Consider the following 27200-nt stretch of genomic DNA (forward strand, 5'->3'; position numbering starts at 1 on the left):
TCCATTCGCCTTGGAAGGGTAGAGAGGAAAGATGCCCTGGGTTTGGATTGGGAGCCTCTGCCATCATTAGTTTTGGGCCATAGGGAAATCCCTTCACCTGCTGGAACATGTTTCCTTGTTTGTAAAAAAAAAAAAAAAAAAAAAAAAAAAAGTGTCCCAGTAACTGCCACCTCCCTCACAGGGTCAAATGAGCTAATGGATGTCCAAGTTCCATAAATGATAAACTAACTGGCATGTTCTTGTAAGTGACCATCTTCTCTTAAATGAAAACAAAGCTAACTGCAAAAACAAAGGCAGTGAATTCAAAAGCAGGTAAAAATATTTTTTTCTTTTAATATGCACTTGAAGTCACACTCTTTTGTCTGAGACTGTTACTCCAGGTAACAGCTCAGTCTCACTTCCCAAGGGCATTGTGTATGACTTGGTAAAGATGGAACAGGCATTAACAAAGGGGCCCTCAACCGGGGTGTTCTCAACAGTAAAGGAACAGTGATAAACATATTTTTGCATTTGTTTTCTAAGAGTCAGAGGCTGCCTGATGTACCCGCACATCTATACTTTCAAAAATATGTGAAAACCAGAGCTCAATGTATAAATTAAAAACAAAAAATCCCACCCAAGCCATTTCCCCCCCAGAATCTATCAGCAGTACATATGTGTATGTGTGTGTATATATATATATATATATATATATAATATCCATCTATTCCTGATGTAAATGTATCATGAATCAGTACCTTTACACAATATAAATTTGAGATTGTCTTAAAAATCAATCATCTCTGAAAATGGTCCTTTCTCTTCGATATGCAAAATATAATAATATCGAAGAAGTCCTAAGTGAATTATGAAATACACACAAAAGGGACTTCAACAGAATGAATGAATCCAGCACGCCTCCCCTCTTGGTCTGAACCTGAAGAACAGTAGTTTGGGGGACGGGGGAATCTGTTATTTCAAATAAAGGGGTGAGACTCGGGGTGCTCTGGACAAGAATTCAAAAGCAGCGGCAGCTACATCTGTTGAGAGGTTTACATGGTACACACATACACAAACACAAACACACACACATGTACACCCACACACAGAACTCCCATATTTTTTCAGTGTTTGTATCACAGGGTTGAGGCCCCTGCCCATCAAAATAAGTTATTTCATATACAGTGCACAAAACATGAAAAGGTAAGAGACTTTCTGTGAAGACCCCCGAGAGACACTTTGCATAAGGTCCATGTCTCTCCGAGAAGGGCAAAGGCAGGAGACGGGCGCCTCTGTCCAGCTTCATTAGCTGGACCCCTCCTCCTCTTTGGTCAGAGATGCCTCGGTTGCCTCGGCTGCTGCCATGGTCGCTGCTGCGGTCGCTGCCGTGGCCTCCTCCACACCCTCGCTCGCTTTCTCTTCTTCATCCTCCTCCTGGGGATAGAGGTCTGGGTACTTCTGCATGCATTCTTGCATGGCCCGGAACTGGTCCACACAGTCTGAACCCTTGACTTCCTCTGTGCTGTAATGGAAACAGGAGAAGGCCGACTTGAACTGTTCTCCACAAGGACCACTGGCCATTCCCCCAAGACACGGGCAGTTCCAATTAATGTCTCCGTTGGGCAGTATCAAACCTGCAGGGAGGAGGGAACAGAGCTTTAGAATGTCAGAGGCGTTCACAGCTTTCTGGGGGAAAACAGCCCCGTCCTGTGGGGCTGGCAGACTGGCTGGGAGGGCTTAGGGCAGCCAGGGGTCAAAACCCAGCGTTTTTTGGCTCGCCGGTCAGGGCTCATGGCAGAGCCTGGAAAAGACCTCGGCGGGCTCTCTCATTTCAGAGGTAAGAGGTGAGGTGACAGGCGGTCTCATAGACAGAAGCAGAACGCAGACCTTGAGTTTCACTCCTAGTCTCTCTCCTCCAGACCACCTGCTCCCCACCCCCCAACCTCAGCTCCTAACCTGACTGTCTCAGGGAAAAACATGGGACGGGGGGAAACAGGGGCCTGGGTACAAATCCCGGCTCTGTCTGGGCGTCTCTGGGCAGGCCACTTCCCTACTCTGGGCCTCTGGCTCTGCATCTGTAAAATTAGACAGCTCGACCTGTCTGAGCCTCTTCTTGCTAGAAGTCTGACTTAATCACCAAGTTCCAGATCTCCTTCTAAAACAAGAGGCCCATAACGGGGAGGGGGAAGTTAAAGGTTTCTTTAGCAGCTCTAAGAACCCATCTGTAACCTCACATCTTGCTCAAAGAGAGCCATAATCATGAACCAAAAAGGCCCACTGGCTGTTAGAGCGGAGGCCTCCTGGCCCATCTGTGGGGAGGATGCAAGGCCCTGGGCAAAGGGCGCTTGAGAAGCTTGCTCTCCCTGCCCCCAGACTCCCCACTGTCTCTCCCACCTGGGGGGCATTTGGCCAGTAATGCGCTGCCTTCTCCAGAAGTTCCAGTAGGAGCCTCCATGTATTCTGGGTGCCCTCCCTGCCCAGCTATACCCGAGAGGCCGTGCCCACTTCACTGATCTCCAGCCACTGAAGGACAACATGCTGTTCACCTCTTGGCAAAGAGGTCTAGATTCCAAAAAGCTGAGTCGTGGGTCCCAGGGGACAACCAGGGCACCAGACAATTCAACAATAAGGAAAAGGTGCCCTCTCCCCTCCCCCATCCTATCTGCACAAAATACATCTTGGTCCACTGCTTTCTGCCCTGATTTTCACTCAAGTCTTCACAAAAGCCAAAAGGTTTGATGCTCTAGGGACTAACCTCCACAGCTCAGAGCACCCGGGGCACCAGGCCTAGAAGGAGTAGCCTGCAAAGTCACAGACCCATTCACATGGATAAAAATACTGCTTTCTGCAAACGGATGCAGACTCAGTTTCTTCTGCCAGTGACGGGCCGGGCGGGGAAAGCATGGGCTCTGGAGCCAAAGGCCTGAGTTTGAATCCCAGCTCTAGAGCTAACCACCTATTTGACCTTCTCCATCTTCTGTAAAACTGGGCTGGAAGTGAGGCTAGTTCTGAATCTACCAACCTGCAACAGATGACCTACAAACTTCCTCTCAGAACCAATCCAGGCCAAGGCTGCCCCCTGGAGGTTCTGGCCTGATAAGAGAACGGTCCTCTCCAGACCCTCCCTCACATGGCTCAGACCCCTGTGGGGCTGCCTGCCGTGTGGCCCTGCGGCCCAGACTTGTGAGTTCGTGTCTGGTGGTCAAACACCAGAAGCCCAGCGCAGGGCAGCTGGCCCAGGAGAACGCCTCACATCTGCCCGGCCTGCACAGGACCTAGCCTGTTTCACCAACCACCAAGGCTTCCGGTGACCCCCAGCCACAGGCCAGGCCCTCGGCTCCTCCCTGGGGCTCAGAGTCCCTAAGACTTCTCTGTAGGGCCCGTCTCAGGGTCCCCCTTAGAGACCCTCACCACAATGCCACAGGGGCTCTCGTCACCCTGTGACCAGGAGCTATCAGCTGAGTGCATCGAACATTAAAAGGAGAACTTATAGACCCCTGGAGAGGTCCTGGGGGCCCCTCCTGCTGGCCCCAGAGGGCGCGCTAGATGAGACAGTCCTGAGGCCTCCAAGCCGTCAGTCACCTCCACACTGTGCCATGCCACGCTGTGGCTCACCAAACGGGACTACCCTTCACTGCCAGCAGCTGCTCCTACAGCATTTTGTCAGGGACACTTTTCAGACCTACCATACAGAAAAACGCAGGTGAAACAGAGGATACAGGACCAGCAGCTGCCCGACCCCTGAAGATCCCCTAGAAAAGAAACCCCAGCAACTGTGGGGAAAGGTTACAGAGCACTAAGGCGAGCCTCCCAAAGTGCCCTCAAAGGCTCCTTCTTACAGAAAATGCTGTGGGGGAGGGGGAGAAGAGAGAGAAATTAAGTGCTACTAACCATGGTCTTCATAGGGATCGTTGGGGTCATCGGCTACCAGCTCAGCATTGCTGGGTGTCTCATGGTCTTCTTTGGTCACAAATATAATCTGGTCCTTTCCTGACATGTGGAAGAGCAAAAAAAGTTGCAGCTAAGTATTCACTTTAACAGCCCAGAGACATTATGGGCGTGTAGGAGACGAAGATGGGTTACAAAGCCATTCATTGCATTACAGAGCCCAGATCACCATGCAGACAGTCTTGGTTAACGTTTGGACAAACAGTACGGGGAAGGTATCCTGGACTGAGAGATTTGGGAGACGCCATTCTCCTTATCCTAGTTTGCCATTAAACCGCTGGGTGACACCTTGGCTAAGTTCCTCAAAAATGCGGGGCCGTTTCTTTATTACAACCACTTTTTTTTTTTTTTTTTTTGAATTTCAAAGCAATTTGCAAAATATTTAAAAGGGATAAGCTGTTATGTGGAAAGAAGGGGAATGGATTCTTTTCTTTGTTTTTTATATATTGTTGTTTTTTACATCACTTTAATTTACCAGTATATTATTACTTCATCCACTGAGCCATTCCTTCAAAAAACCAGTTCAGTATATATAGCATTTCCCCCAAGTCCCAACCCAGACTCACCCACCTCAGGGGGGAAAAAAGGGCTAGATTAAGCTTTTTTAGCCCCAACGTGCTGGTCTAAGAGCACTCTTGCTGGATGGCTACTCTTGTGGAGGAGAGGGGACACCTCCAGGGAGAGAAGTACTCCACCTGCCTATGCCGTGGATGTAGTACACGAGATAAAGACCCAGGACAAAGTTGTGTCCTGTATGAGAAGTCACAAAAGACTGTGGTGCCCACAGAATCATCAATCCACATTTATTAAGCAGCCCCCCCACCCCCACCCCCGTTCCAGGAACTGTGCTGAGCCCAGTTAGCCTCAGGAGCCTCATCCAGAAGAGGAGGGAGCTCTAAAAACCCCAAGGACTTGAACAGTCTAGAATCCAGGAGCCCCTTTGTATACCAAGATTCTGTCACAGACAAGGAACAAGTTTCTTTGAATGGCACCTCACGAGTCACATGATTAAGGGTCATTTTTTCCTTAAAAATTAACCAAGTCAAAATTAAAATCACCTTAGTGCCTGGAACGTTTATGTGACAGCAGCTGGTACTCTGGTACCTGCTTTTGAGTGTTTAAGGAAATCTCTACCCTCATGAACTTAACTGTAGAGTTTGTAGCTATTGACAGAATTATGAAATCTGAGAGTTGAAAAGGACCCAAGAGAACACCACCTCACACCTGTCTATAACATATAATAATATTTAAGTAGCACCTACTATGCGCCAGGCATTGTGATCAGTATTTTACAAATATTACCTCATTTTGATCCTCTCAACACCTTGGACAGAAGGGGTAGGTGCTATTACTATCCCCATTTTGCAGATGAGGAATCCGAGGTAGCCAGAGGTGAGGGAACTTACCCATGACCACACAACTAGCATAAGGTCTTTTCTCAAGTCTTCCTGACTCCAGATCAGCATTCTACCCAATTTATTAACCTCACATCTAGCTTCCGACCACTAACAGCCAGTCCACAATACCCTGCCATGGTCGTACAGCTCTTCAGTGCACTGGAAAGAGGAAAGGCCCTGGGGTCGGAGGAGGACCCCTGGGAACATCCCAGGCCCCGAGGGTCTCCTCTTGTGTCAAAAAGGCCCTGGGGTCGGAGCTCCATGGTTGTGGGAGCTGCTCTGAGCTCTCCATCCACCCTCCCGGCCAGGAGGAGGAATCCACGGGGGTGGGGGGGAGCATGGGAGCCAGGAACCCTCTGTCCAACAGACCTCCCGTCCCTTTGCCATGTGCCATCCTCCTGCCTGTAAGTCTTTTCCTGCCCTTTTTCTGAAGCCCTTGCCGCCCAAGGCTTCTAGATTTGGCACTTTTCAGGCCAGAATCTTCAGCTTCCAAGCTGCTTATGAACTGAGGCTCGTGAGTCTGCCTGAACAGGAAGCCTCCTTTCTTCTCCCCAGAGTTGCTCTGGTCCCTGGCTGGTCCTGACCCTGCACGAGCTGCCCTGAAACAGACTCGGGTGTCCTAGCTCTCTCCACCTGAGAACCTGCTGAGGCTCTGCGCTCACGAACCTTCCCTGTCCTTCCACGAAGAAGCTCAGAACCACGTGGAGATGAGGGCCTGGCTGCGGCATGAGCAGCCTTCCCTTGTCACCCCTGCCTCCTGTGCCAGCGAGTGCCTCCAGTTAAAAGCCACATGGCATTGCCTTCTGCTTTTTAGCACCCACTAGTTCTTGATCCTGGCTGAAGCTCCTGATCCTACTTACTAATTCCCTGACAAGAGACAAGACAGACTCTCTGAACCTTAACTGCTTCTTTGCCTCTTAACATGGGCATAACATAAGCGATCACCTCCAACTTCACAAACCTGGCAGAGCGCTAACAATACAGCAATCGTCAGCAAAACTTCCTCTCCGAAGGATACTGTTGCAGACTGGGCCAGAATCCCCTCTCGGTCTTTTCACCCACCTCTTGTTCTCCAAGCTAACCCAAGCAAGTCTAATGCCTTCTACACCCCCCTCAGAATACTTGATAACAGGGCCGATGTCATCTCTTCAGTTCCTTCAACTCTTCCTCCAAGGGTACTTAGTACTCACTGTCCCTTCTAAAAATGGGGCACCTAGAAATACTCTGGATGGGGAGGGGGAAGGAGGGAGAAAGCAGTAGGGAGAGCCTCCAAAGGCCATCTCCTTAGACCATCACGACTACTCGAGGAGGTAAGGCAAGGAAACTGAGGAAAGCAGAAATGACTTGCTCAGTCATCCAAGTACTAAGTGTCTGAAGCACATTTGAACTCAGGTCCTCCCTCGCCCCGGCCTCGTGGGGCAGAGCACAGCAGGACTTGTCTCTTAACTGGACGAGCCTTTATCAGTGCAGCTTGAGAACGTGCCAGCTCTTTCAGCCCCCTTTAAGTTCCTCCTGAGCTTTTGCACCAACCGCCTTGATCTACCAGGCAATGGCTGGATTTGATTTTAGCCAGGCAGGGCTGAAACACGTCTGTAAAGTTCTTTTGTGTGTTTCTCCCACACAGCAAATTCACAAAGACACGGAGTGATCATGGAGTCTCCTCCCCCCACCTCATTTTTGAAGGTGGGGAAACAAGTTCAGAGAGAAGAAAAGACCAATTTAGGGTAAGAACCAGAGTCTTTCTCCTTGGGAGTCCAAAGCCCAGGGTTAATTAAAATCGAGGCTCTGAAAGGGAGCTCAAAGATCAAACCGTGTTCTACCCAGTGCCCAGGGGTCTCTGCCAGAGGGACAAGGGGGTCCGCGCTCGGAAGTCGCCAGTGAGAGGCACCGCTGAACAGGACGCTCTAAGGGCTCAGACGTGCCTTCCCACCATTTGGCCGACGCTTTTTTCCTTTCTGCCCTTGAAGTCAGCTCAGCAGCTCCACCCTTTTCTACTGTACATGTGTGAGGGTAGCTAGAGACCCCCAGTCATTGTCATTCCTGTGCCCAAAGGCTGGATAGGCGTCCCCCCCGGACAGCATGAGGCGGCAGGAGACAGCTTGGCCACGGGCACCACGGGCCTCGGACGCTTCCTAGCTGTCTGATCCTGGGCCGGTCCCGGCACCCTGTCAGCCTCAGTTTCCTCATCTGTACAAGAGGCTGGAGAAGGAGCCCACCATGCCAGTATCTCTGCCAAGAAAACCACGCGGGGGCCGCAGAGTCAAAGATCTGAGGGATGACCGCTAGGTGGTGCGACGGAGTGCCAGGCCCGGAGTCAGGAAGGCCCGAGTTCAAACCCGGCCTCAGACACTCACTGGCTGTGACCCTGGGCGAGTCCCTTCACCTGTCTGCTGCAGTTCCCTCCTCTGTAAAATGGACTGGAGAAGGACGTGGAAAACCCCAGATGGAGTCAGGAGGAGGACACAACTGAGCAACAACAGAATGGCTGAAGATGAGCACAGGTGACTAGGCCGGCTGGGAGGGAGGTGTGGCAAGCAGGGGGAACTCAGGGGGCCGGCTCAGAGCCCCTCCCCTCTGCGGCCTCAGTAGTCAGGAGGCGCTTCCTTTCCCTGGCTGAGTAGCTGCTCCTTCCTCCCCCAGGGACCAGAGAGAAAAGGCTGATAAAGGCGGCTGGTAACTGGAAAGAACCGGGCGCAGTGGAAAGAGCCACACCCACAGGTAGCGGCGGGAAGGCCAGAAGTGGGCGCCCTCCAGGGGAAGGATTCCTGTCCGTCTCTTTCTCCACAGCTGGGACAGAAGCTCTGGATCCAGAGGGATCTGGTGGTGATTAAAGGGATGTGATACCGAGAAAAAGGGGCTCGAGGATGCAGGCCAGCGGGCTGCAACGGGGGAGCCGGGCTCCCTGACAAAGTCAGAGTCTGGCAAGTAAAAATGGGAAGGCCGGCTCTGAGAGATGGGAAGAAGGTGTCTGCCCGGGGGATTTCCCACGTGCAGGGAGATCTTATCTGCCACGCTGTCCAGGTCTGGCTCTGGCCCGGTTCTGTGACCTGCCTCGGCTGGCATGGGGGGCACAATGCCCCTCAGTGTGCGCGCCTGCGCCTGAAATAACGAAAGCCTTCTGCCAGCCAGAAAGAGGATGGGGGCGATGGGGGCGGCCAGTCCCCTGCTCCCACCTCAGCACACAGGAAGAAAGCCTCTGCCCGACCTTTGAGCTCTTTCCTACTGTGCTTTCCATGTGCTTTAGGTCCCCGCACCTGGACCACCAGATGCTCCTTGGCCTTTCCCTCCCCCGCACTCCCACCCCCACCCCCCTGCTCCTCCCCGCGTCCGCCGGGCCACTTTTTGAGTCTGTGACCTGACACAATGACAGAGCCTGAGGAGGATGACACAAAATGCGGGTGCGGAATGAGTGAGAGGCCTGGAGTCCCAACCACCTGCGGGGGAGCGGATCCAGGCGGTGTTAGCGGAGACACCCGGCCAGGACTCCAACCCTCCCTGCAGCATCCCGCCCTCCCGGAGCTCCCCGCCCCCACCTGGGGGGTCACACCGGCGGCAGTATTTCCTCCCCAGCCCCCACTACCAGGGCTCAGGGTTGGGGGTTGGGCTGGTAGGCCTCCTCCATCCATCCATTCAACAAATGAAGGAAAGACTCCCCGGCCAGTCAATCCACAAGTCCCTCTTAGCATCTGAATGAGTCTGGAGGGTGCAGGAGGCACTTGCCCGGAGCCTCAGACAGGCAGAATTAGGATAATTTCTGTACTAAGTTACGGAACAAGGAGGAATCCCTAACGGTTCTGAGGAAGGGGGGCCCAGAGGTCCAGACACTCAGAATAACCAGAGATTTGGGCGAAGGCCCGGTACCGGCGACGGCTCCGGGACCGCCAGGGCCGGGACCTCTGGGCTTCCGGGAGTCGGCGCAGGTCGGTCTGGGTCAGAGCCCCTGAGCCACACGAACCCCGGGGGCCCGTCCCCAGACTCAGGATTATGTAATGATGGTCTCCATGTTGACCTTGGGAATTGTTCCAAGGGTTCTGGGCTGGGGAAGGCTATCCAGGGGCCTCTAGGACACGGACCCCGGGGGGGGGGAGGGGGGCGTTTGGGATGAAATCTGCCATTTTACACCAGGAAATGTCTTTAGGAACGACCCTCAGGTGCCCCTCACTTTACGAACCCTGGAGAGGAAATGACTTGTGCAAGGTCATGCAGTAAGCTCAGGCAAGGCCTGGCGCCGGCCCGGCGGCCCGCAAGGTTGGGGGGGGGGGAAGGAGGGGCGCCTCCTGTTCTCCCCAGGGCGCGCACGTGCCGGGAGTGGAAGCCCCGGCCCGAGCCCTCCGCTGGCCCAGGGGCCGGCACAGCTCGGCCTGGGATTGGGGAAGGGCGCTTCGCCCCGGGAGCGCGCCCCACATGAGCTCAGCCCGCAGCCCCCCGCACTGCCTCGGGGCCGCGCTCCAACAGCCCGGGGCCCAGCGTTCGATCGGCCGCGCGCCCGAGCCCCGGTCGTGCCTGCGCCCGTCGCGGACGGGGGACCGCGTGCCCCCTCCGGGCCCTCGTCCGGCCCGTCTCCATAGCAGCCCCTCGGCCTGGCCGCGCGCCCGCGCCTCCCCGCCCCCCGCCTCCCCACGGCCTGGCCGTCCGCACCTTCCTGCCGGCAGTAGGACATGGCTGAGGACCAGCGGCTCCAGTGGCTCCGGCTCCGACCCGCTCTCCACGCTCGTTGCTGCGGCCTCGCGGTGGCCACCAGGCGCCGGGATCTCTCCTCGGGCTCCGCCCCCCTTCCTAGGGCCTGCCCCGCGGCGCACCAGTCGGGCCTCTCCCTCCGTGCCGCCGGCCCGCCAGGCGCCCAGCGGCCTACGCCTCCCGAGCTCCTCTAGCCCCGGGAAACTACATATCCCAGAAGGACGTAGGCCGGACCAGGCGGAAGGGCCGGGCCGAGGCTCCCGTGAGCCCCCGCCCCCCAACACAGAAGACTACGTTTCCCAGGAAACCTTGCGGCGCGCAGGCTCAGTAAAGTCGTTCGGTTGTCGTGGGTGGTAACTCTGTAGCAGCAAGCCCAGCCTTGTTCTCCTGTCTGCGTGCTTTCGCGGCTCGGGAGAGAGGGCTGAATTTTCCCGGCTCGTGGAGCTCCCGCCGCGCGTCCGGCCAATTGCAGAGCTGCCCGCCGACCTCCGGCCCTTTGTCCTGCTTCATCTCCAAACCGAGGCTGACGATGTCCCGCAATGTGAGTAGATGCCGGTGGCCCCGCCCCGCCCCGCCCCTCCGGGGGGTCTCCCTGCTCGCCTCCGCGCTGCGGCCCAGGGGAGGGGGGGGTCTCCGCGGCCGCAGCCTCCCACCGCCGTGCGCTCCTCCTCCTGCCCCTTGGGCGCCGAGGCCGCCGCGGCTCTCTTCGGGCCACCGGCCGGTGCGGGCCTGGGTGGGGTGGCCCCTCCCCTGTGCCGCTTCTACCGTAGGGGGGGCGGGGAGCCGCGACTGCCCGGGTGACTCACTCACTGCGGCCTCCGAGGGCCGAGTCTGGAGGGGTATGGAAACAGTCTTGCTCTTTTCGCCGAACAGGCTGCTCTTCTGCCTCCTCGTCCTCTCGGGCCTCCGGAGGCAGGGCGGTGTTTTTGAGAAGCTATTCCTCAGTTAACAATTCCAACTCTCCTTTCCCCATCTGTAAAATGGGGACAACTCAGTAAATATGAAGCTCCTCCTGTGTACAAGGTGTTGCCTGCTGTAGAGGATGGAACACGGGACTGGGTGAGGAAGATCCGAGTTCAAATCCAGCCCTGGCTTCCTGTGCCACAGCTCCTTCTCTAAAACACAGGGGTGAGAACAGCTCCCGGAGCTGTTGTGAAACTACGCGGGATAGTGTCTGTGAAGTGCCCCGCGTGCGGAGGCGTCCGGGAGGCCTGAATGGCCACACGAGTGTGGCAGGCCAGTCAAACAGCGCGTGCCTCAGTTTCCCCGCCTGTGAAGTGAGGGAGCGGTCTTTATGGCCCTGACCGTGACTCCCACGGAAACTAAGCCCCGCCCCTCATGGGGCAGCTTTAAGAAAACATGGTTTGTGTGATTGGAGAGACACGGTTTGCCGGTGAAAGCGAAGCTGCGGCTCTGGGCCAGTTCGGGCTGCTTTCGCTCCCGCCTCGCAGGGAGGGCTTTGGTTATGTTTAGTTCCGGCCCGGTACCTAGTGCTACAAAGCCCTGAACCTCCAGGGCTACAAAGCCCTGAACCTCCGCTACGGAAGCCAGAGCCGTGGGGGGGGAGGGGGGCTCCGCGGCTGACCGAGCCCCTCCCTCAAGGAAGACCCGAGCTGTGCCCCCTGACACTAACCCTGGCTCCGGGGCCCAGACTCAGTTCTGTCACTCAGAGGCGAGGCGTGGCGAGGGCCCGTGGGACCTTGAGTGACAGCCCGGGGCCGCGGCCCCAGGCAGAGAGGTCCGGAGTTCGTCAGGAGATCATAGAGTGCGGTACGCGGAAAAGGGCGGGAGTCAGAGCCCCCGTCCTGGCCCAGCTCTCGTCGGAGGCCGGACTGAGCCGTGGGTGAGGGCCCTCCTGCTCTGAATCCCGGGGTAGCGAACAAGCGCCGCCGGGACGCCTCCTTCCACCCGCCTCTGCGGGGCTGAAGGAGTCCCTTTCACTTGAGATGATGGGACTTCCTCAGGCCCCCCGCCGGAGGGCTCGGTACCCCACGGCGGCTCTGGGAGACCGGAGCGCCATTGTCCTTCTACGGAGGAAAAAGTGAAAGGTCAGAGAAAAGGCTGGCGCACCCTCAGGACCAGGGATCCTCATTGGGCCCCCAGGGAGCTCATTTGCATGTTAAGGTTACTTCTGGAGCTCCGAAGAGCATCCGCGCAGTCAGCCTTTATCGCAACCCCAGAATGTACAAAAGCTCCTCCTGTGCTCAGGAGGCCCGCAGTTGTCAGCCCGTTCTGACATTTTCTGGACTTCTGGCTTCCCCATTTTTAGTCTGTTTGCTCATTTGTGATACAAATGGAGAGCGAGGTAATCACGTTGAGTATATTACAAAGTCTAAGCTCGTTGTTATTATCACTATGATTGTGCACAATACATGTTTGTTAGGTCATGTTTTCTTGTTACTTTATAAGCTTCCTAGTTTTTATTGATCTTACGATAGAAAAAATTGGAGTAGTTTCCATGCTTATAACTATGATAATGTTTCCTAAGGAATTTTAAAGTGATCACAGATTGATAAGGACTCTGTGTACAGTATCTCTATCTATTTTGTATCTTTTCCCCCTTTCCTAGTACTCTGATACAAGTAACAGAAAGGAGCATGTCAGAATCACAGCTGACCGCCAGCCGGGCTTCCTGGAGCGCCTCAGCGAAACGTCGGGCGGCATGTTTGTGGGACTGACGACGTTCTTGCTTTCCTTCTACCTGATCTTTACTAACGAGGTGAGCCACCAGTGTCAGCGCTGCCCTCTTCTCCAGCGGCCCTCCTCGAGCACGGGGGAAGCTTCCTTTCTCAGAACGCCCGGAGAGCCGGGAGGTAGCTGCGGAAGTCAGATTCCCCTCAGCTTCTTGAGTTAGTGAGGCTTGGCGCTTGCAGCTGGGATGTTGAAGAGGAGGACAGGAAAGTAGAAGGCTGAGTAGAGATGGGGATTACCGTCCTTCGCCACTTTAGCCTTCGAATGACTCTCTTTTCTCTCTTGTCTTTTTAACTGTGTCTCTAAAAGTCCCTTCTTAGGGTTCAGGCCTGTTTCTGGGATTTGTAGAAAACTCAGTGCAGCGAATGACAGGAGGACAGAAGTTGCTGTCAATATAACAAAATAGGACAACATACACTGATGTAAAAGGCATTGACAAAAAGAGGGATAAGTTAGGGAAATCCTTGCTATTTCATTGCAGACTTGAGAAACACATTTAAAAACCCATTGAGTAAATTGCTTCTATTCCCACCACTCTCCAGGAGAACTTTGGGGTCATGGGGAAGAAAATTAGGAGAAACGCTTTGGACTTATTAATATGGGGATACCGTGGGAGTGGGCAACACTCCTCAGGGAACTGCTGGTAGAGCCAGGCTCTCATAAAGCAACCAGATTGCTTGTGTCTAGTTATGGTGCCGTCCCCCCTTTTCTCCGTTGCCTTTTGGCTCTCTCTGTTCGCTGCAGGAGAGAAAAAAGCAGCTTCATCTAACCCTGTGTTCTGTATCCTTCTTGGAAAGAGGTAGCCGTTCCAGTAAAAATGTGTGGCCAATAGGCTGATTCTGTCTTCTGCACCAAGTTTAAATCACTGCCTGTTGTTTCGGTGCGCTCAGATACTGGTAGGAGGCCAAAGGAGGGAAAGGGAGTCCAAGCTGTGTGAAAGGATTTGATTTTCTTCTGCTCCTGAGTGGGTGAAAACAGTTCATTTCCTTGTCTCTCTCAAGAATGGGAGCGACCCAGCTAGCAGGGAGCAGGAGAAGAGAGAATGAATGATCCCAGCTGCTCGAAGCTCCTTCCTCTTCTCCTTTAAAGTCTAGTATTTTGTTAGCCTTAAAGCTCTTCATTCAGTGGCGTGCAGTGCCCTGTGCCGGTGTTAGCATAGCAGAGACTAGTTCTGGTGAATGGCGATGGTGTGACTCGCACAAATAGGGATAACCCTAACTCACACATAACACCTAAAATTGGTATTCGGATGCACTGAAGGGCCCTAGGGAGGGGCATTTGAGAAAGCTGAGAAGAAGGAAGGCGCTATTCTGGGCAGAGGCAACAACACTGACCACGTCCAGGGAGCAGAAAAGCTCGAGTGACAGTGGAGCAATGGGGATGTGTTTGGCTTTCAGTCCCTAATTCATGTCTTAACAGCCCCTAAGGGAGAGGGTGCTCTTCTTTTGGACAGACAAGCACTCATTTTTCTTGTCTTCTCTTTTCCCTCTCCTTCCTTCCTCCCCCTCCCCATTTTAAGGGCATAATAGGCTCTTAATAAAATACATGTTGACTTTGAGGAGGATAAAAGTTTTTCCAGTTAAAAGGCATTGAGTCTCCAATATGCAGAGCACTATATATAATACAGGTTTATTATTTATTTAAAATTTTTTTTAAAATTAATTTTATAATTATAATTTTTTGACAGTACATATGCATGAGTAATTTATTTTTTTACAACATTATCCCTTGTATTCATTTTTCCTAATTATCCCCTTCCTCCCTCTACTCCCTCCCCTAGATGACAGGCAATCCCATACATATTAAATGTGTTACAGTATAACCTAGATACAATGTATGTGTGTAATTCAGGTTTATTGAATAAAAGGCAGGTGTTGCTCATTCATTGTGATTTAGTTGTTTTTATATGGAGAAATGTCTGTATTATTTAGCATGTTCAAGTAAGATTTAATTGAACACCAGATATATATATATATATATATATGTATGTATGTATATATGCAGAATCTTCTGTTAGGAGCAGCTGGAAACTTAAAAAACTCAGATAAGGCAGAATCTGTCCTCATAGAGTTTACAGTCTTTTAAGGATTCTAAGACAAAAAAGCAGATCAGTCTATTACAGTTGAGAATATTCCATGTAGTAAACCTCTTGCTTTTGGAAGTAGCTGCAGATCACTAACCTGACTTGATCCCCATGTTGTTTAGAATACATACCCAGGGTTATCAAACTTCACCATGGCACTGCTCTAGAGGGCAGGGTGTTGACATCACCCACTAGCTTTCTCTCATTTCCCTCTGTCCTGCAATCATAGGGCCGGGCCTTGAGGACGGCGACTTCTCTGGCTGAGGGTCTCTCGCTTGTGGTCCCCCTTAGCACCATCCACAGTGTGGCCCCAGAAAATGAGGGAAGACTGGTGCACTTGATTGGCTCCCTCCGGACATCCAAGGTAAAGCCAATGCTTCTCTTTTCTGTGCTTCTGCCACATCTGGCCCTGCATCTGTGGCCTCTGTTATTCTCTCTTGAGAGTTTTGCATTTATATCCTGTCAGCTTGTATTGAGACAGTTATAGTGTCATTTATAATTCATTTATTGTGTCATTTATTGTTTCGTGTGTGTGAGTGTGTGCATGTGCAGTGTGTGCAAGTCTTGAAATGTGTTGTAAACTGTTCTTACATTATAAATTCCTTTAAGGCAGGGATTATAGTGTGGGGAAAGAGGCCCCAGAGTCAGAAGCACTATGTGATTCTGGGTGATCCCTTCTTGCCTAAGGAAGAGACTCTCTGAGGTCTATTTTTACTTTTACATTCTGCCATCCTAAATTATCATTTGGGCCAAATTCAAATTGTCTGTTTTATTTCTTTTCATAAAGTTTTATTAATGCCTTATCTTTACCTTATAGTTATTTCCTACCTCCACCCCCAAACTGAATATTCCTGTGTGACAAGGAAAAAAATTAAGCAAGAGCAGCCAGTGTGACTGCAGTATCTGACAACATCACATTCTGTCATCTTCACCTGGAGGGAGGAGGCATTTTTCTTTATATCTTCTTAGATTACCCATTTTCAAAGAAATAGAATAAAATAAATTTGGCAGCAAAACTAGACTGAATATTAATAGCTCACATTTATATGTCTGTTCACAGCTTAGAGAACATATCATATGTTAATCAGATTTAATTCTTATCTGCTCTTATGAAATAAATGGTAGAAGGATTATTCTCCTTTTTCTGGTAAAGAAACTGAGAGGAAGGGGCTTATTATGCCTTGCCACATGGCTTATGAGTGCCATAGCTGGGTTAGCCCCGATCATCACAGATTTTCAGCTTCTAGCTCTCTCGCTTTACAGCTAAGAGACTTGAAGTCCAGGGATGGGAAGGGCCTCCACCAAAGTCACACACAGCCAGGCTTGGTTCCCCCTCCCCAGGAGCAGAGCAAGGAAGGAGTTGGCACTTTCAGGGCCATTGCTACATGCTGCACCCACCTTTTTGCACCTGATTTTGTTTTGTATGTGGTGGGTCAGAGGACACTTTAGGACTATGCTTCTTTATGTCATCTTTATGGATAAAATAATATTTATAATGTCACCTCATTTGTGGTTGTGCAAGACTGCAAAGGGAAAAGCTGATTAGTGCAGGCTTCCTAAGACTGGGATGGGAGAATTTGCCTGATCTCTGAAATGAGCTGAACCTTTTTTCAGAGGCTGTACACTAAGCTTTATGGGCAGAGGGCAAGAAATAAAAATACATAAATTTGAAATTAAATATTATGTTCTTCAGAACATAATGCCCCCTGTTCATTTTTTCTTGTGTGATGTCCTTGAGAGTAAATGGCCTTCAGGTTGATTGATTTGAAATTCATCTAGTAGCTTCTCCAGTTCATGGGCCCTGATTTAGCTTTCCCTGGGATCTCAAGTCTGGGCTTACTTTCTTCTTCTTCTTTTAAAGCTCTTGTCTGATCCCAACTATGGAGTCTTCATCCCTGCCGTGAAATTGAAACGTCAAGTGGAGATGTACCAATGGGTGGAGTCGGAAGAGTCCAGGTGAGGTGGGCCCTTCTCCTGCTTGGTTGGGGGGTGGATTTTCCAGCCCACATTTTAGCATGTTGGCGCTGCTTTTATTTCCTAAATGCTCCTGCTTCCCTTGGTGTTCTAGGTTTGCCTGACCCCAGAGCCTCCTCTGGGCACAGATCAGAAGTTTCATCTGTCCTTTGCCTTTCTATGTTCCATGAATAGCACATTAATCTCTTTATTGATCCAAGGGGCATTTAATATAAGGCACTGCAGCAGAGTGGACAGTTGTGGTGATCAGGAAATAAGATTGGGTCAACAGTTTACAAGTTAGGAAAGGCCTTACGGTGTAATTCTGATAACTCTGTCACTATCAACCCTGCTTAAGCAAGGCGCTTGAGAGGTGTAAAGACAAAAATGAAACAAGTCCTTTCTTCAGACTTACATTTTACTTTGGTGAGGGGCAGACTGGACCATAAATAAGCAGGATACCAGCAGAGTGAAGGTAGCACAGAGCAGGAAGAGCTGCCTTGGAGTGGAGGGGATTCACATGGGAGGTGAGCCCTTGGCAATGACTCTTTGGGGGGGTGTTTGTGCTGGGAGTAGTAGAAGAGAAGGCAGGCAGTGAGATAGGAGTCCGATTGTAAAAAACCTCCTCCACTCCCTTATGCCTCTGCTGTTCGTGCTTCTCCTGTCCGAAGCTGGCTTCAGGTTTCTTCTCAGTAGAGTCTGTGAAGGTTCAGGACCTGGGCAGGAGCTCTCTCTCACCTGTTGCTTTATGAGATCATAGGCCTTAAGAGTTGATAAGATCCTTGGAGGTGGTCTAGCCCAACCTTTTTATTGGACAGGGGAAACTGAGGCCTAGAGAGAGAAAGTCCTTTGCTCAGTGTCACCCAGGAAGGAGATAGACGAACCTGGCCTGGAAGCCTGACGTTTCTAAGTCTGGTTGTTGTTTTTGGGATGCCTTCTCCTAACTTCTTATATGGCCCAGACCTAGTCTGACCTTCCTTCCCCTCCAGAACCCTAAAGAAAAGGAACTCATCTGAGCTGTCCCCAAAGGTGCTGTTTCCCCTCTGCTTTCCTTTTAGCATTACCTCATGGTTTCCCAGAGATTTATGTGCATTGGCCCCATTGGAAGTTATCCATTTCTTGACCGTGCCTAATCTCCTTCCCAAAAGGTTCTCCAAAGCAGGCTTTGCAAGTGACTATTTTGTCCTGTTCAGTCCTTGAAGAAAAGAAATCTCTACTTCCAGTGGATCCTTTGTGACCCAGCAGTTCCTTTGGGCCTGCACAATCCCAATTACTTTGTTCTTGACTTCAGAATTTGCCTTCACATGGGAACCCACCCATAATTCCCATTTTGTCAAATTAACTGACAAGTACAACTGAATGCTACCATAGACAGTGGATTTTTCTGTTGGCTTTGGGTAGATATCTCAGCATTTCTTTCCTGAAGGCTCTCCAATCAGTGACTCCATTTGGGGCTTTATCTTTGAGGATTGATGCTAAGGCCTTCATATTGTAATGATAATTAAAATTAGAAGCATTCCACGGGCACACAGAATTTCTGTCACAATCTTACAATTTCTTGTTCCTCATTCTCTCCCCTCTCCAGATTATGCAATGTCTTTTTACCATGTGGGAAATTGAGACTTTGGAAGCAAAGAAAATGGAATAATTGTGTTTAAAGATGAACTATGAGTTTCCATGTTTTTTTCATCTTTTAAAATTTAAAATATTTCCTTCTTTTGAAAAATAAATCACTTTTCACAAGTCAATTAAATTTAGTATGTGTGAGGTACTTAAATACTGGGGTTACAAAGAAGATCACTTAACACTTTTATTAGTAATAAGCCAACATCACTGATACTCATTTGGAAAATTGTTTTATGCACAATATTTCAGCCATATGTAATAATACTTGATAAGTTGGCACTTATTTCTAGGAAAGAAAGGACCAGTGCATAGATGTATGTTTCTGAAAATGTAGTAAAATAGCCTGCTAAATCAGTAGTCTGACATATGTAGGGAAAATTGGGGGACCTTGGCTATAGACTGAATTGAGCTTGAAGGAGCTGGGGATACCAGGAAGGTCACTTTTCTCTGTGTGCCACAGACTTGTAAAATGAGTGGATTGCTTTAGGTCAGGTACTCTTAACTCAGGGTCTGAGTACTCCCATGGTAGTACTCAAAGGGTTTATGAATGTGGATAGTCACTAATCCTACTTGAAATTTGGCATTTCTTTCAACTTTTCAACTTCATTATTCAACATAATTTCAACTTTCATTATTTCAAAATTAATGTATAGGGAGGCTCCTTAGACTTCTCCATACTGCCAGTTCCTTTCCAGCTCTGTTGAGTTGAGGGACGTCTTCACTTTGGGGTGACTGTGGGTTTGTTCCCAGCAAGCCATCCTCCTGACATTGTTGCGTGACCCCAAGATGGTTGGAGTCGGTATGGATTCCTTTTGGAATTCTCATCTCCATCGTGTATCTTAGTTCCTCAGGGCCTCTTGTAGCTTGTGGGCTGCATTTGGTGATCCGAGCCTATGCTCACTGTCTGGCATGAAGCCGCTTTTTCCTCCTCCCTCAGGGAGTAATAGCTTATGGAAACATTGTTTAAAATAGCAGATTTGCTACTTGGGGCTTTATCAGCAATGATACTCTGTGTCCTTCTGCCCCATGTGGCCATGTCCCGACTCAGTCCTGCTGGATGTTGGCGCAGGGGCCCCATCATGTGGGGCAGAAAAGAGACTCCTCGAGGTGTTCCGGTGCAGATGACAGCGTCCTGCTTCTCGGGCCGGGTCTGACCATCCTTGCCATGTCTGCTTCCTTTGCAGGGAGTACACAGAAGATGGTCAAGTGAAAACGGAGAGGAGATACTCCTACAGTAAGTGGGACTGTGGGCGGCCACATCTGGGCCACACGGGCCCCGATCCCTGCTTTCCCTGAGTAGTTCACAAGTTCCACGATGGCTCAGGACCTGAGACTCGGACTGTACTTTTGTAAGGCCATGCTCTCTTCCTGCTGGAGAGAGAATAAGCCTCAGAATGGGAGGTTGGCTTTGAGAGACTGTGCTCTCCAACACTGTAGATCCCTTTTGTTTGTGGAATACATGGTTATAAAAATTAGTGCGTGAGCATCTCAATATAGTATAAGGTCTTTATGGGAATGAGAAGGTTGGAAGACAACTTAAAAACCAGCTTGGTTAAGCCTGTTCATCTTACTGAGAGGGAATAGCATCATGGGAAGGCCTGAAAGGAAGCTGTCTCTTTTGACCAGGGAGCTAAGGGTGAGGGATTTGGATGGGAAACAAAATAGTGCACGTGCAGCTCCGAGATAGGGGGTCCTGGGCTCCAGCTCTGCAGGCTCCAGCTCAGAGCTCTGGTTTTGATGGGAGGATCACACCAAGATGCTGAGCAGGGAGCTGACACATTTGTTCATCCTCTTGAGTTGGGATCAGTAGCATCTGCCTGGCTTAACGAGCCATGAAATAATGAGTCTGAAATTATTCTATTTAAAAAACATAATGCAGGCCATTACAATGTTCCTCCTCAACAATTTTTTTCCCTTTCTCAGATACCGAGTGGAAATCAGAAATCGTGAACAGCAGGAACTTTGACCGAGAGATTGGGCATAAAAATCCCAGGTGAATAGAGGGCAAGGCTTGAGACCAAGTGGGTAGGATGCTGGACTCAAAAGAAAAGACATGAGTTTTATTTATTTTAAACTCTAGGCCTGAATATGGGCAGACTTTTCTGTAACTGGGCCATCTCAGTTGCCTGTTTTTCTTGCTCTTAAGTCTTAGAGGGAAATAAAGCTTATTAAAAATTATATCTAAAATTAGGGAAATATTTTGGGCTCTACGGATTGCGCTAAATAAATTTTTAGCTAAAAGAGCTTTAAAATTCTTATTTAGGATACTTCTTTTTCTTTCTGATGCTCTTGTGGTATGGTGGAAAGACTGTTATAGAAGAAGTCAAATAACCTGAGTTTGTACCCCCTCTCCCTCTGATTTACTGGGTGACTTTTTCCAGGTTACTCCCTTTCAAGGAATTTTTTTTTTTTAATCTGTAAAATGGAGAAATTGGAGTGAATTCCAACAGGCACCTAAGAGAGGTGTAAGGACTTATGCTATAAGAATTAGATTTTAAAAATAGAGATAAAAAGTACTTAATCAAATTCCTTTTCTGAAGCAAAGGTGATTCTGATATCCAGGCAAGAGAAAGGGAGCTATTGACCAATCTCATTACTGAATCTTGATGGAAAATTTTTAAAAATGAAAGACTAGCTAACCCCAGGGTTCTATCACAGTTCTCCTGTTCTAATTATCTTCTCCATTACAAAGAACAAGATTCTAAATCTCAGTCCTGCCTTCCATTTGAGCCAATTCGTAACAGAGTTCGAAGCAAAGTGGAAAGTGTTTGCTTAGGGAATTGTTTTTGCTGCTTGAGTAATAGTGTCCTAATCTAGTAGGTGCCAGAAGTTGCTACTAAGAACGATGGCAGGATATGGCCTTGCATGAGCAATACCTTGCCCTTCATTCCTTAGTGCCTGCTGTATCTCAGAAGGAAGCAGAGCTTCCATGATGCGATGGGATTGAGAGATGTGTGTAGGGGCAGAGAGTGGGAGGAAGTGAAGGACCTGGTTGACTCTTTCCTCTCCTTCCAGTGCAATGGCCGTGGAGTCCTTCACAGCTGTCGCTCCTTTTGTCCAGATAGGCAGGTTCTTCCTTTCTTCGGGTAAGCCACCTCTTGGGGTTGGGTTGTTTTTTCCAAGAACATTTGAATTTCACTAAAATGCCAATCAAGAACACTCTTGTCTACTATGCCAGTCATTCTCAAGATTATGCTGGATGTGCTACAAAATTTAAATTTTAAATTTCATGAGAGGTAAAAGAAAACTCAAAAATTATTTTATTTAACATAATATTATAGCATTTGTAAAAACAGACAAAACTTGCCAGTTGTATTTGCATACTGACATCAAAATGCATCAGATCTTGAGTGTGCAAAGAATTCAGCAGAACAGCTGTTTTTCTTAGAGGAAAGTTGCATATTTGAACCTGCTTATCATCAGCTTCTGATGATAAGGAGGAATCCTTTACCAAAGAAGAAGGAAAGTCCAGGCCCTCCCCTTTCCACCTAGCTGTTTTAAGTGCCATTCACTTAAATCCACCCTGTGCCTTGCTTCTTTGTGGTAGAGACAACCTTACTGAGAGCAAAAAAAACCTCTCTGAGAGGAAACAAGGGTGTTTTTCCCTGCCTTAATCCCCCCAGAGCAGTTGTGGAGTAGCCTCCTCTCCAGCATGGTTCTCAACTTCACAAGAAAAAGCAGTGGTTCATCATGATGGTTTGATTCCCACAGCAGCCTGCATCCCTTCCCCTCCACCCCATTAAAATATCCCATCTGCCCAGAGGAAGGTGTTCAACTTGGGTTTTTGGGATGCTGTACTAGTACTTTTCTTTTAAAATTCTTTGATGAGATTCTGCTTCATTCTGTCTAGGTCTTATCGACAAGATTGATAACTTCAAGCCACTGAGCCTGGCCCATATGGAGGACCCTCACGTCGACATCATCCGACGAGGAGACTATTTCTATCACAGTGAGAACCCCAAGTATCCAGAAGTAAGTCTAAGGCCTTGGTGTGCAAACCTGCGCCAGACTGTGAACTAAGAGCTACTGCTGGCTCTAGCAGCGAAAGCTTTTAGAGCAGGAGTCTTTTAAGGAAAAAGGATTAAATGGTTGACAAGAGGTGGGGTTCTATACCAGCAAACTCCCTTAGGTACTTGCTCCTGCTGGCCCTCCCTCCTTGGCTGAACCATGAAGAAGGAAATTCCTCCCTGCTCTGCCCCTGGCACAGTCCCCAAGCCATCCAAAAGCTAGCCCCCAGAGCCACTGCGATTTTCTATTTATGTTTTCCTTATGTGTTCCCAGGTCGGAGATGTACGTGTTGCATTTTCCTATGCAGGCTTGAGTGGTGATGACCCCAACCTGGGCCCAGCTCATGTGGTAACTTGGTTTTCTTTTCTAAGTTAACTCCAGAAAAGCAAAGGCTGAGTAGCTTTTTAACTGGAGTTCTTGCCTCAGGTCTATTTTGTGCAGCTGCCCACAGGATTTCCTTAAGCAGGGGCCTGAAGTCTGCTCCTCTATAAACTCCAGTGGCTCCCCGTTAGCCTTAGAATCAGATGTGGTTTTGTTTTACATTATGCCCCTTCATCTATTCCCCGGTCTAGCCAAGTGGGATGCCCGGCCTCTCTGAGGTTCCCTAATGCACATGTTCCCTTTCTCCAAACTAACAAATGATCATGCATATTCTTACTGTATCCAGGCTTTTATCCCCTTGTGGACAGAGATTGTTCCATTTTCGTTTTCCTTTCTCCAGGGCCCGCCTGTAGAGACACTTGAGAATTGTTTGTTCATTGATTACAGCAGGCTATTGTTAGATAGACATAGAAAGAGCAGGAGTGTAGGCAAAAAGAGCCAAGCCTCATTTTTCCCACTTATACTTTTCTTCAGGTCACTGTGATTGCTCGTCAGCGTGGAGACCAGTTGGTCTCATATACCACCAAGTCTGGGGACACCCTGCTGCTTTTGCACCATGGAGATTTCACTGCAGAGGTGAATGCCTTCTGTTGGGTCAGGGAAGGGAAAACTAAGCAGCTGTGGGTGCAGAGCTAGGCCCCCAGGTTGCCCCGTGGCCTCTGGAGTCACAGAAGGCACTACCAATATGATGGGCACAGCACTGAAGAGGAAGCCAAGTGCTCTGGATTCAAATACTGCTTCTGCTGCTTTACTCCCTGGGTGATCCTGAGGGAGTTCCTCCACATGTGGGCCTTGATTTCATGAGCTGTAAGGTGTGGATTGGACCAGAGGACTCACAGACCCCATGGACTTGCCCGCTTCCCATGCCCTCTGTGGAGTGACTCCTGTGAGAAATGGGAAGGATCCTCAGGATGAGCCCCTTGGCACCCTTGCTAGTCTTCCCTTAGGAAGCCTGTGGAATGTTAGTGAAAAGGCAGGTTATGACAAAGAGAAGGCCTTTTCACCAGGGTGGGAAGGCCTTGGGGTACTGCAGAGACCTGGATGAGTCAGGAGGGCGTCAGGCTTGGATGCCCTGTTTGTTGCTAGCATTGCAGGGTGGACTTTCAGGAAGCCCCACCTCCCCCAGTTCAAGCTCGGCCTCTATGGGCCTATCCCAGCATGAGTCATGCTTTCCACTGGCAAAGCCCCTGCCCGGGGACATGGGTTTCAGTTTTTCAGGCGTTACTAAAGTAGGAAGCCAAAGAGATTTTCCTTTTGTCCTGCCCAGTGCCAGTGCACTTTCTCCTCCTGCTTGCTTAAATCCCCAGCTCCCCTCTCCCCTCCTCCCTCCCCCCTGCCCCCGGCCTCTTCCCGTTAGTACAGAGAAAAGGCGATTATTGCCTCCTCCCTCCTTTGTGGATAACCCAGTCAGACCCCACCCAGGCTGTGGTCAGTGTCCACCTTCCAAAGTGTCAGGAGCCACTTTGCTCCTGCCTCCTTGTTCACAGCCCGGACATTTGTGGGTGGGAGAGGAGGGAGAATGTTGGGAGTGGAGAAAGTGTTAGAGCACTTGTATGGATGCTGCTCTGATGGTCTGGATTCCTGGTGTCTCCCTTCTGGATGGGTCAGCTTTCCCAAGGCGCTCCATGCTCTGAAGATAGTGCATTTCAGAAAACGATATGGGAGTATGTAAATGTGGGATTTGACCTGAGGGATAAACATTCCATCCAATCGTCATTGACGGATAAGATAGCTGGTGTTTAAGGGAGTGATTTATGGTGGAGGTCTTCTTCTTGGCCTCCCCTTGATGCATGCGTTCTCACCCTCTGGATTTGGAGTGACCATTGATGCAGAAGTTTGGGGACTTTGGGCCTTGGGGCCCACGTGTGGGCCTCTTCTTTTTATTGCCTGTGCCACATTGTGCCACATGGGCTAATCCATGACCTTCATTGGATTTGGGCCTGCTTTATTCAAGTTTCACAAGATAAGACTGTTGTCCCAGTATTTTGCAAGTTTGTTTTCTTTATCTTTGCATTGTGGACTAGTGGAAAAAGGATATTGATCTTAAAGAAAGCCCAGGTTCGAGTTTCATCTTTGACGTTTCCTAGCTCTGTGATGCTGGGAAAGTGACTTAATGGCTCTGTGCCTCAGTTTCCTAATCTCTGAAATATGGGGACACTTTTATTAGTGTAACTTCCCTCACAGGCTTCACACTGAAAAGTGTTTTTCTTCTTATTTATAGAATGAGAAAATGGCCCCTCTCAGCCATCCCTTTCCAGAGGATTAATTGATGTTTACCTTCCAGGAGGTGTTCCAGAGAGAACATCAGAGCAACACGATGAAAACCTGGGGTTTCCGAGGCGCTGGCTGGATGGCCATGTTTGTGGGCATCAATCTCATGACTCGGATCCTCTACACCTTGGGTAGGTTTATTCCCTCCAAGGATCCCTGATCCCTTCCTAGCTTTGGAAAGCCTGTGTGATCCCCTCTCATTGCTCCTTGAAGGAGATGAAGGCAGGCTGTAAAAGTTGGGGAGGACGAGGCGCCATACCTCCCAAAGCCCGATCCTGCCCCTGTTCTCGACCAGGAGGGCCTGGCGCTGCAGAACCCTGGGCAGTTTGGAAGATGCTCTTCAGGAGAGGGCTGGTCGGGCATTGAATTAAACATTGGATGCAAAGTAGTGTCCAACATGGTCTCTGGCAGGGCCATGTCACAAACAGTATGGCAGCTGCTTTCCACGGATTGGTGTGAGAATCTGACCTGAACCCCACACCATGTCAGTCCTGACCCAGAGGAGTTAGATTGATCAGCTCTTCACCTGGCAAATCTTCCAGCTCAAAACTAGGTCAACCCCCTGGTGTCCAGAGGCTATTCTGCACTTTGGTCACTACTATGGCAGCCCATGCCATAGGAAGGGTGCTGAGTCATTTAGCATTTATTAACCCTGCAGATCCAAAGTGAGGGAAAAAACAGCCCCTCTTCCTTGAGAACATGCAAACCAATATGGACAAATGAGGGATACCCAGGAAAAGAGAGAATCATTCTCAGTCAAGGCTCAGCATGGTGGGACATAGGGAAGGGCTTGAAGAAAGGAAGATTTTGGGAGGGAGAGGGAAGCCAGGAAGCAGAAGTGAGGGGCGAGAGCATTCTAGGCCTGGGGGATGGCCAGGAGAGGTGCTGGAGTTGGGAGATGGGAGTGGCTTGTGCAAGGAACAATGAGGAGGCCATTGTCACTGCATCAGGGGGATGTGGGTAAAGAAGGATAAGAGACTGGAAATGCAGGAAAGGCCTTTAAAAGTGAAGTAGGATTTTGTGTCTTGTGAGTGACAGTGAGTGTCTGGGGGTGGTGGCTTAGGTGAAGCTTTTACCCAGTGGGGGCTCCAGCAGAAGCAGACCTCTTGGGCAAGGGCAGAGATTGTCATCTGAGTTTGGTGGTTCCTGTAATGAATTTCCACCGGAGCCTTGGCTTCGTGCTTATCTGCAACATGCTCTCTGGCATTCCTCATTTGTGCCACCTATTTGTTACCCTGCCCTCTCTATGCACAGAGCAGAAATTAAGTTGTGCTCCCTCCGTTCCACAGCAAACCCCACAGGTTTGCACTCTTGGCAGGCCAGAAACAGCCATAAACCAAACACGCTTCCAGGTTTGGCTGAGATGTCCAAGTAGTCGGATCTGTGCCTGTAGAACTGTTCATACCCAGACCCGAACCTCAGGGGTTGAAGAGCAGGGGCCAGCAGGCTCCGAGGGTGATAACCAGATGCTTTTCTTTGTCTCCCTACAGTGGACTGGTTTCCGCTTTTCCGTGACCTGGTCAATATCGGCTTGAAAGCCTTTGCCTTTTGTATTGCCACGTCCCTGACTCTGTTGACCATTTCTGCTGGCTGGCTCTTTTACCGTCCTCTCTGGGCACTGGCCATTGGCTTGCTGGCCATAGTTCCTATTCTCATCGCTCGAACCCGGGCACCAGCAAAAAAACAGGAGTGAAGAACACTCCAGACTGTGCACTTTCACCTCAGAATTTGGAGGAGAATTTGATCCTAGAGACGTTGCATCCCTCACCACTCCCACGTGCCTGCCGAGTCACCTGCTCCAGCTGGCAGAACAAATGACCTGGACCCGTTGGAAACTTCACTCTTCTTCCCCCACCTCCTGACTTAGGGACTTGAATGTCTCTCTAGTATTTAGGTGAACTGGGGAGGCTTTCTTTCTTTCTGATAAGCAGCTTGGGTTGGTGGAAGTGGTTCTTCCTGCTGGTGCCACTGACCCTTTTGAACTTCCTTTGTTGAAAGAGTTTTATTTTTAAGGAAGGGATCACTGCCGGGATAATCTAGATTCTACCTCTGATCTTCCTGGGGAGACCTTTTAGCTCCTTTTTTGCTGTAGTTGATCCAGCTGCAGTGCAGAGGTGAGAATACCATAAAATCCACAGAGATCCACTAATAAAAAGTGCCTAGTATTTTTTACTTAGTGGATTTTA

General features: G+C 49.8%; 2 protein-coding genes across 3 annotated transcripts; one reads left to right on the plus strand and one right to left on the minus strand.

The window, feature by feature from the left end:
- Positions 1-1083: 1083 nt before the first annotated feature.
- Positions 1084-10315, minus strand: CHCHD4 (coiled-coil-helix-coiled-coil-helix domain containing 4). Its single transcript, XM_074283815.1, has 3 exons — positions 9963-10315; positions 3871-3969; positions 1084-1613 (listed from the first exon to the last, which is right to left on the minus strand). Exons 1-3 carry the CDS (start codon positions 9982-9984, stop codon positions 1285-1287), a joined length of 450 nt encoding a protein of 149 aa, XP_074139916.1. The 5' UTR covers positions 9985-10315; the 3' UTR covers positions 1084-1284.
- Positions 10309-27179, plus strand: TMEM43 (transmembrane protein 43). Of its 2 annotated transcripts, none has more exons than XM_074283813.1 (12): positions 10309-10542; positions 12571-12720; positions 15005-15139; positions 16637-16731; positions 19539-19588; positions 20278-20347; positions 21370-21440; positions 22205-22326; positions 22636-22710; positions 23218-23319; positions 25028-25145; positions 26505-27179. In XM_074283813.1, exons 1-12 carry the CDS (start codon positions 10531-10533, stop codon positions 26705-26707), a joined length of 1203 nt encoding a protein of 400 aa, XP_074139914.1. In that variant the 5' UTR covers positions 10309-10530; the 3' UTR covers positions 26708-27179. The 2 variants fall into 2 exon arrangements, with proteins under 2 accessions (XP_074139914.1, XP_074139915.1); XM_074283814.1 differs by lacking the exon at positions 10309-10542 and adding an exon at positions 10613-12306.
- Positions 27180-27200: the final 21 nt, after the last annotated feature.

The sequence above is a fragment of the Sminthopsis crassicaudata genome, chromosome 1 (genome assembly GCF_048593235.1).
Source record: "Sminthopsis crassicaudata isolate SCR6 chromosome 1, ASM4859323v1, whole genome shotgun sequence".
Classification (NCBI taxonomy): domain Eukaryota; kingdom Metazoa; phylum Chordata; class Mammalia; order Dasyuromorphia; family Dasyuridae; genus Sminthopsis; species Sminthopsis crassicaudata.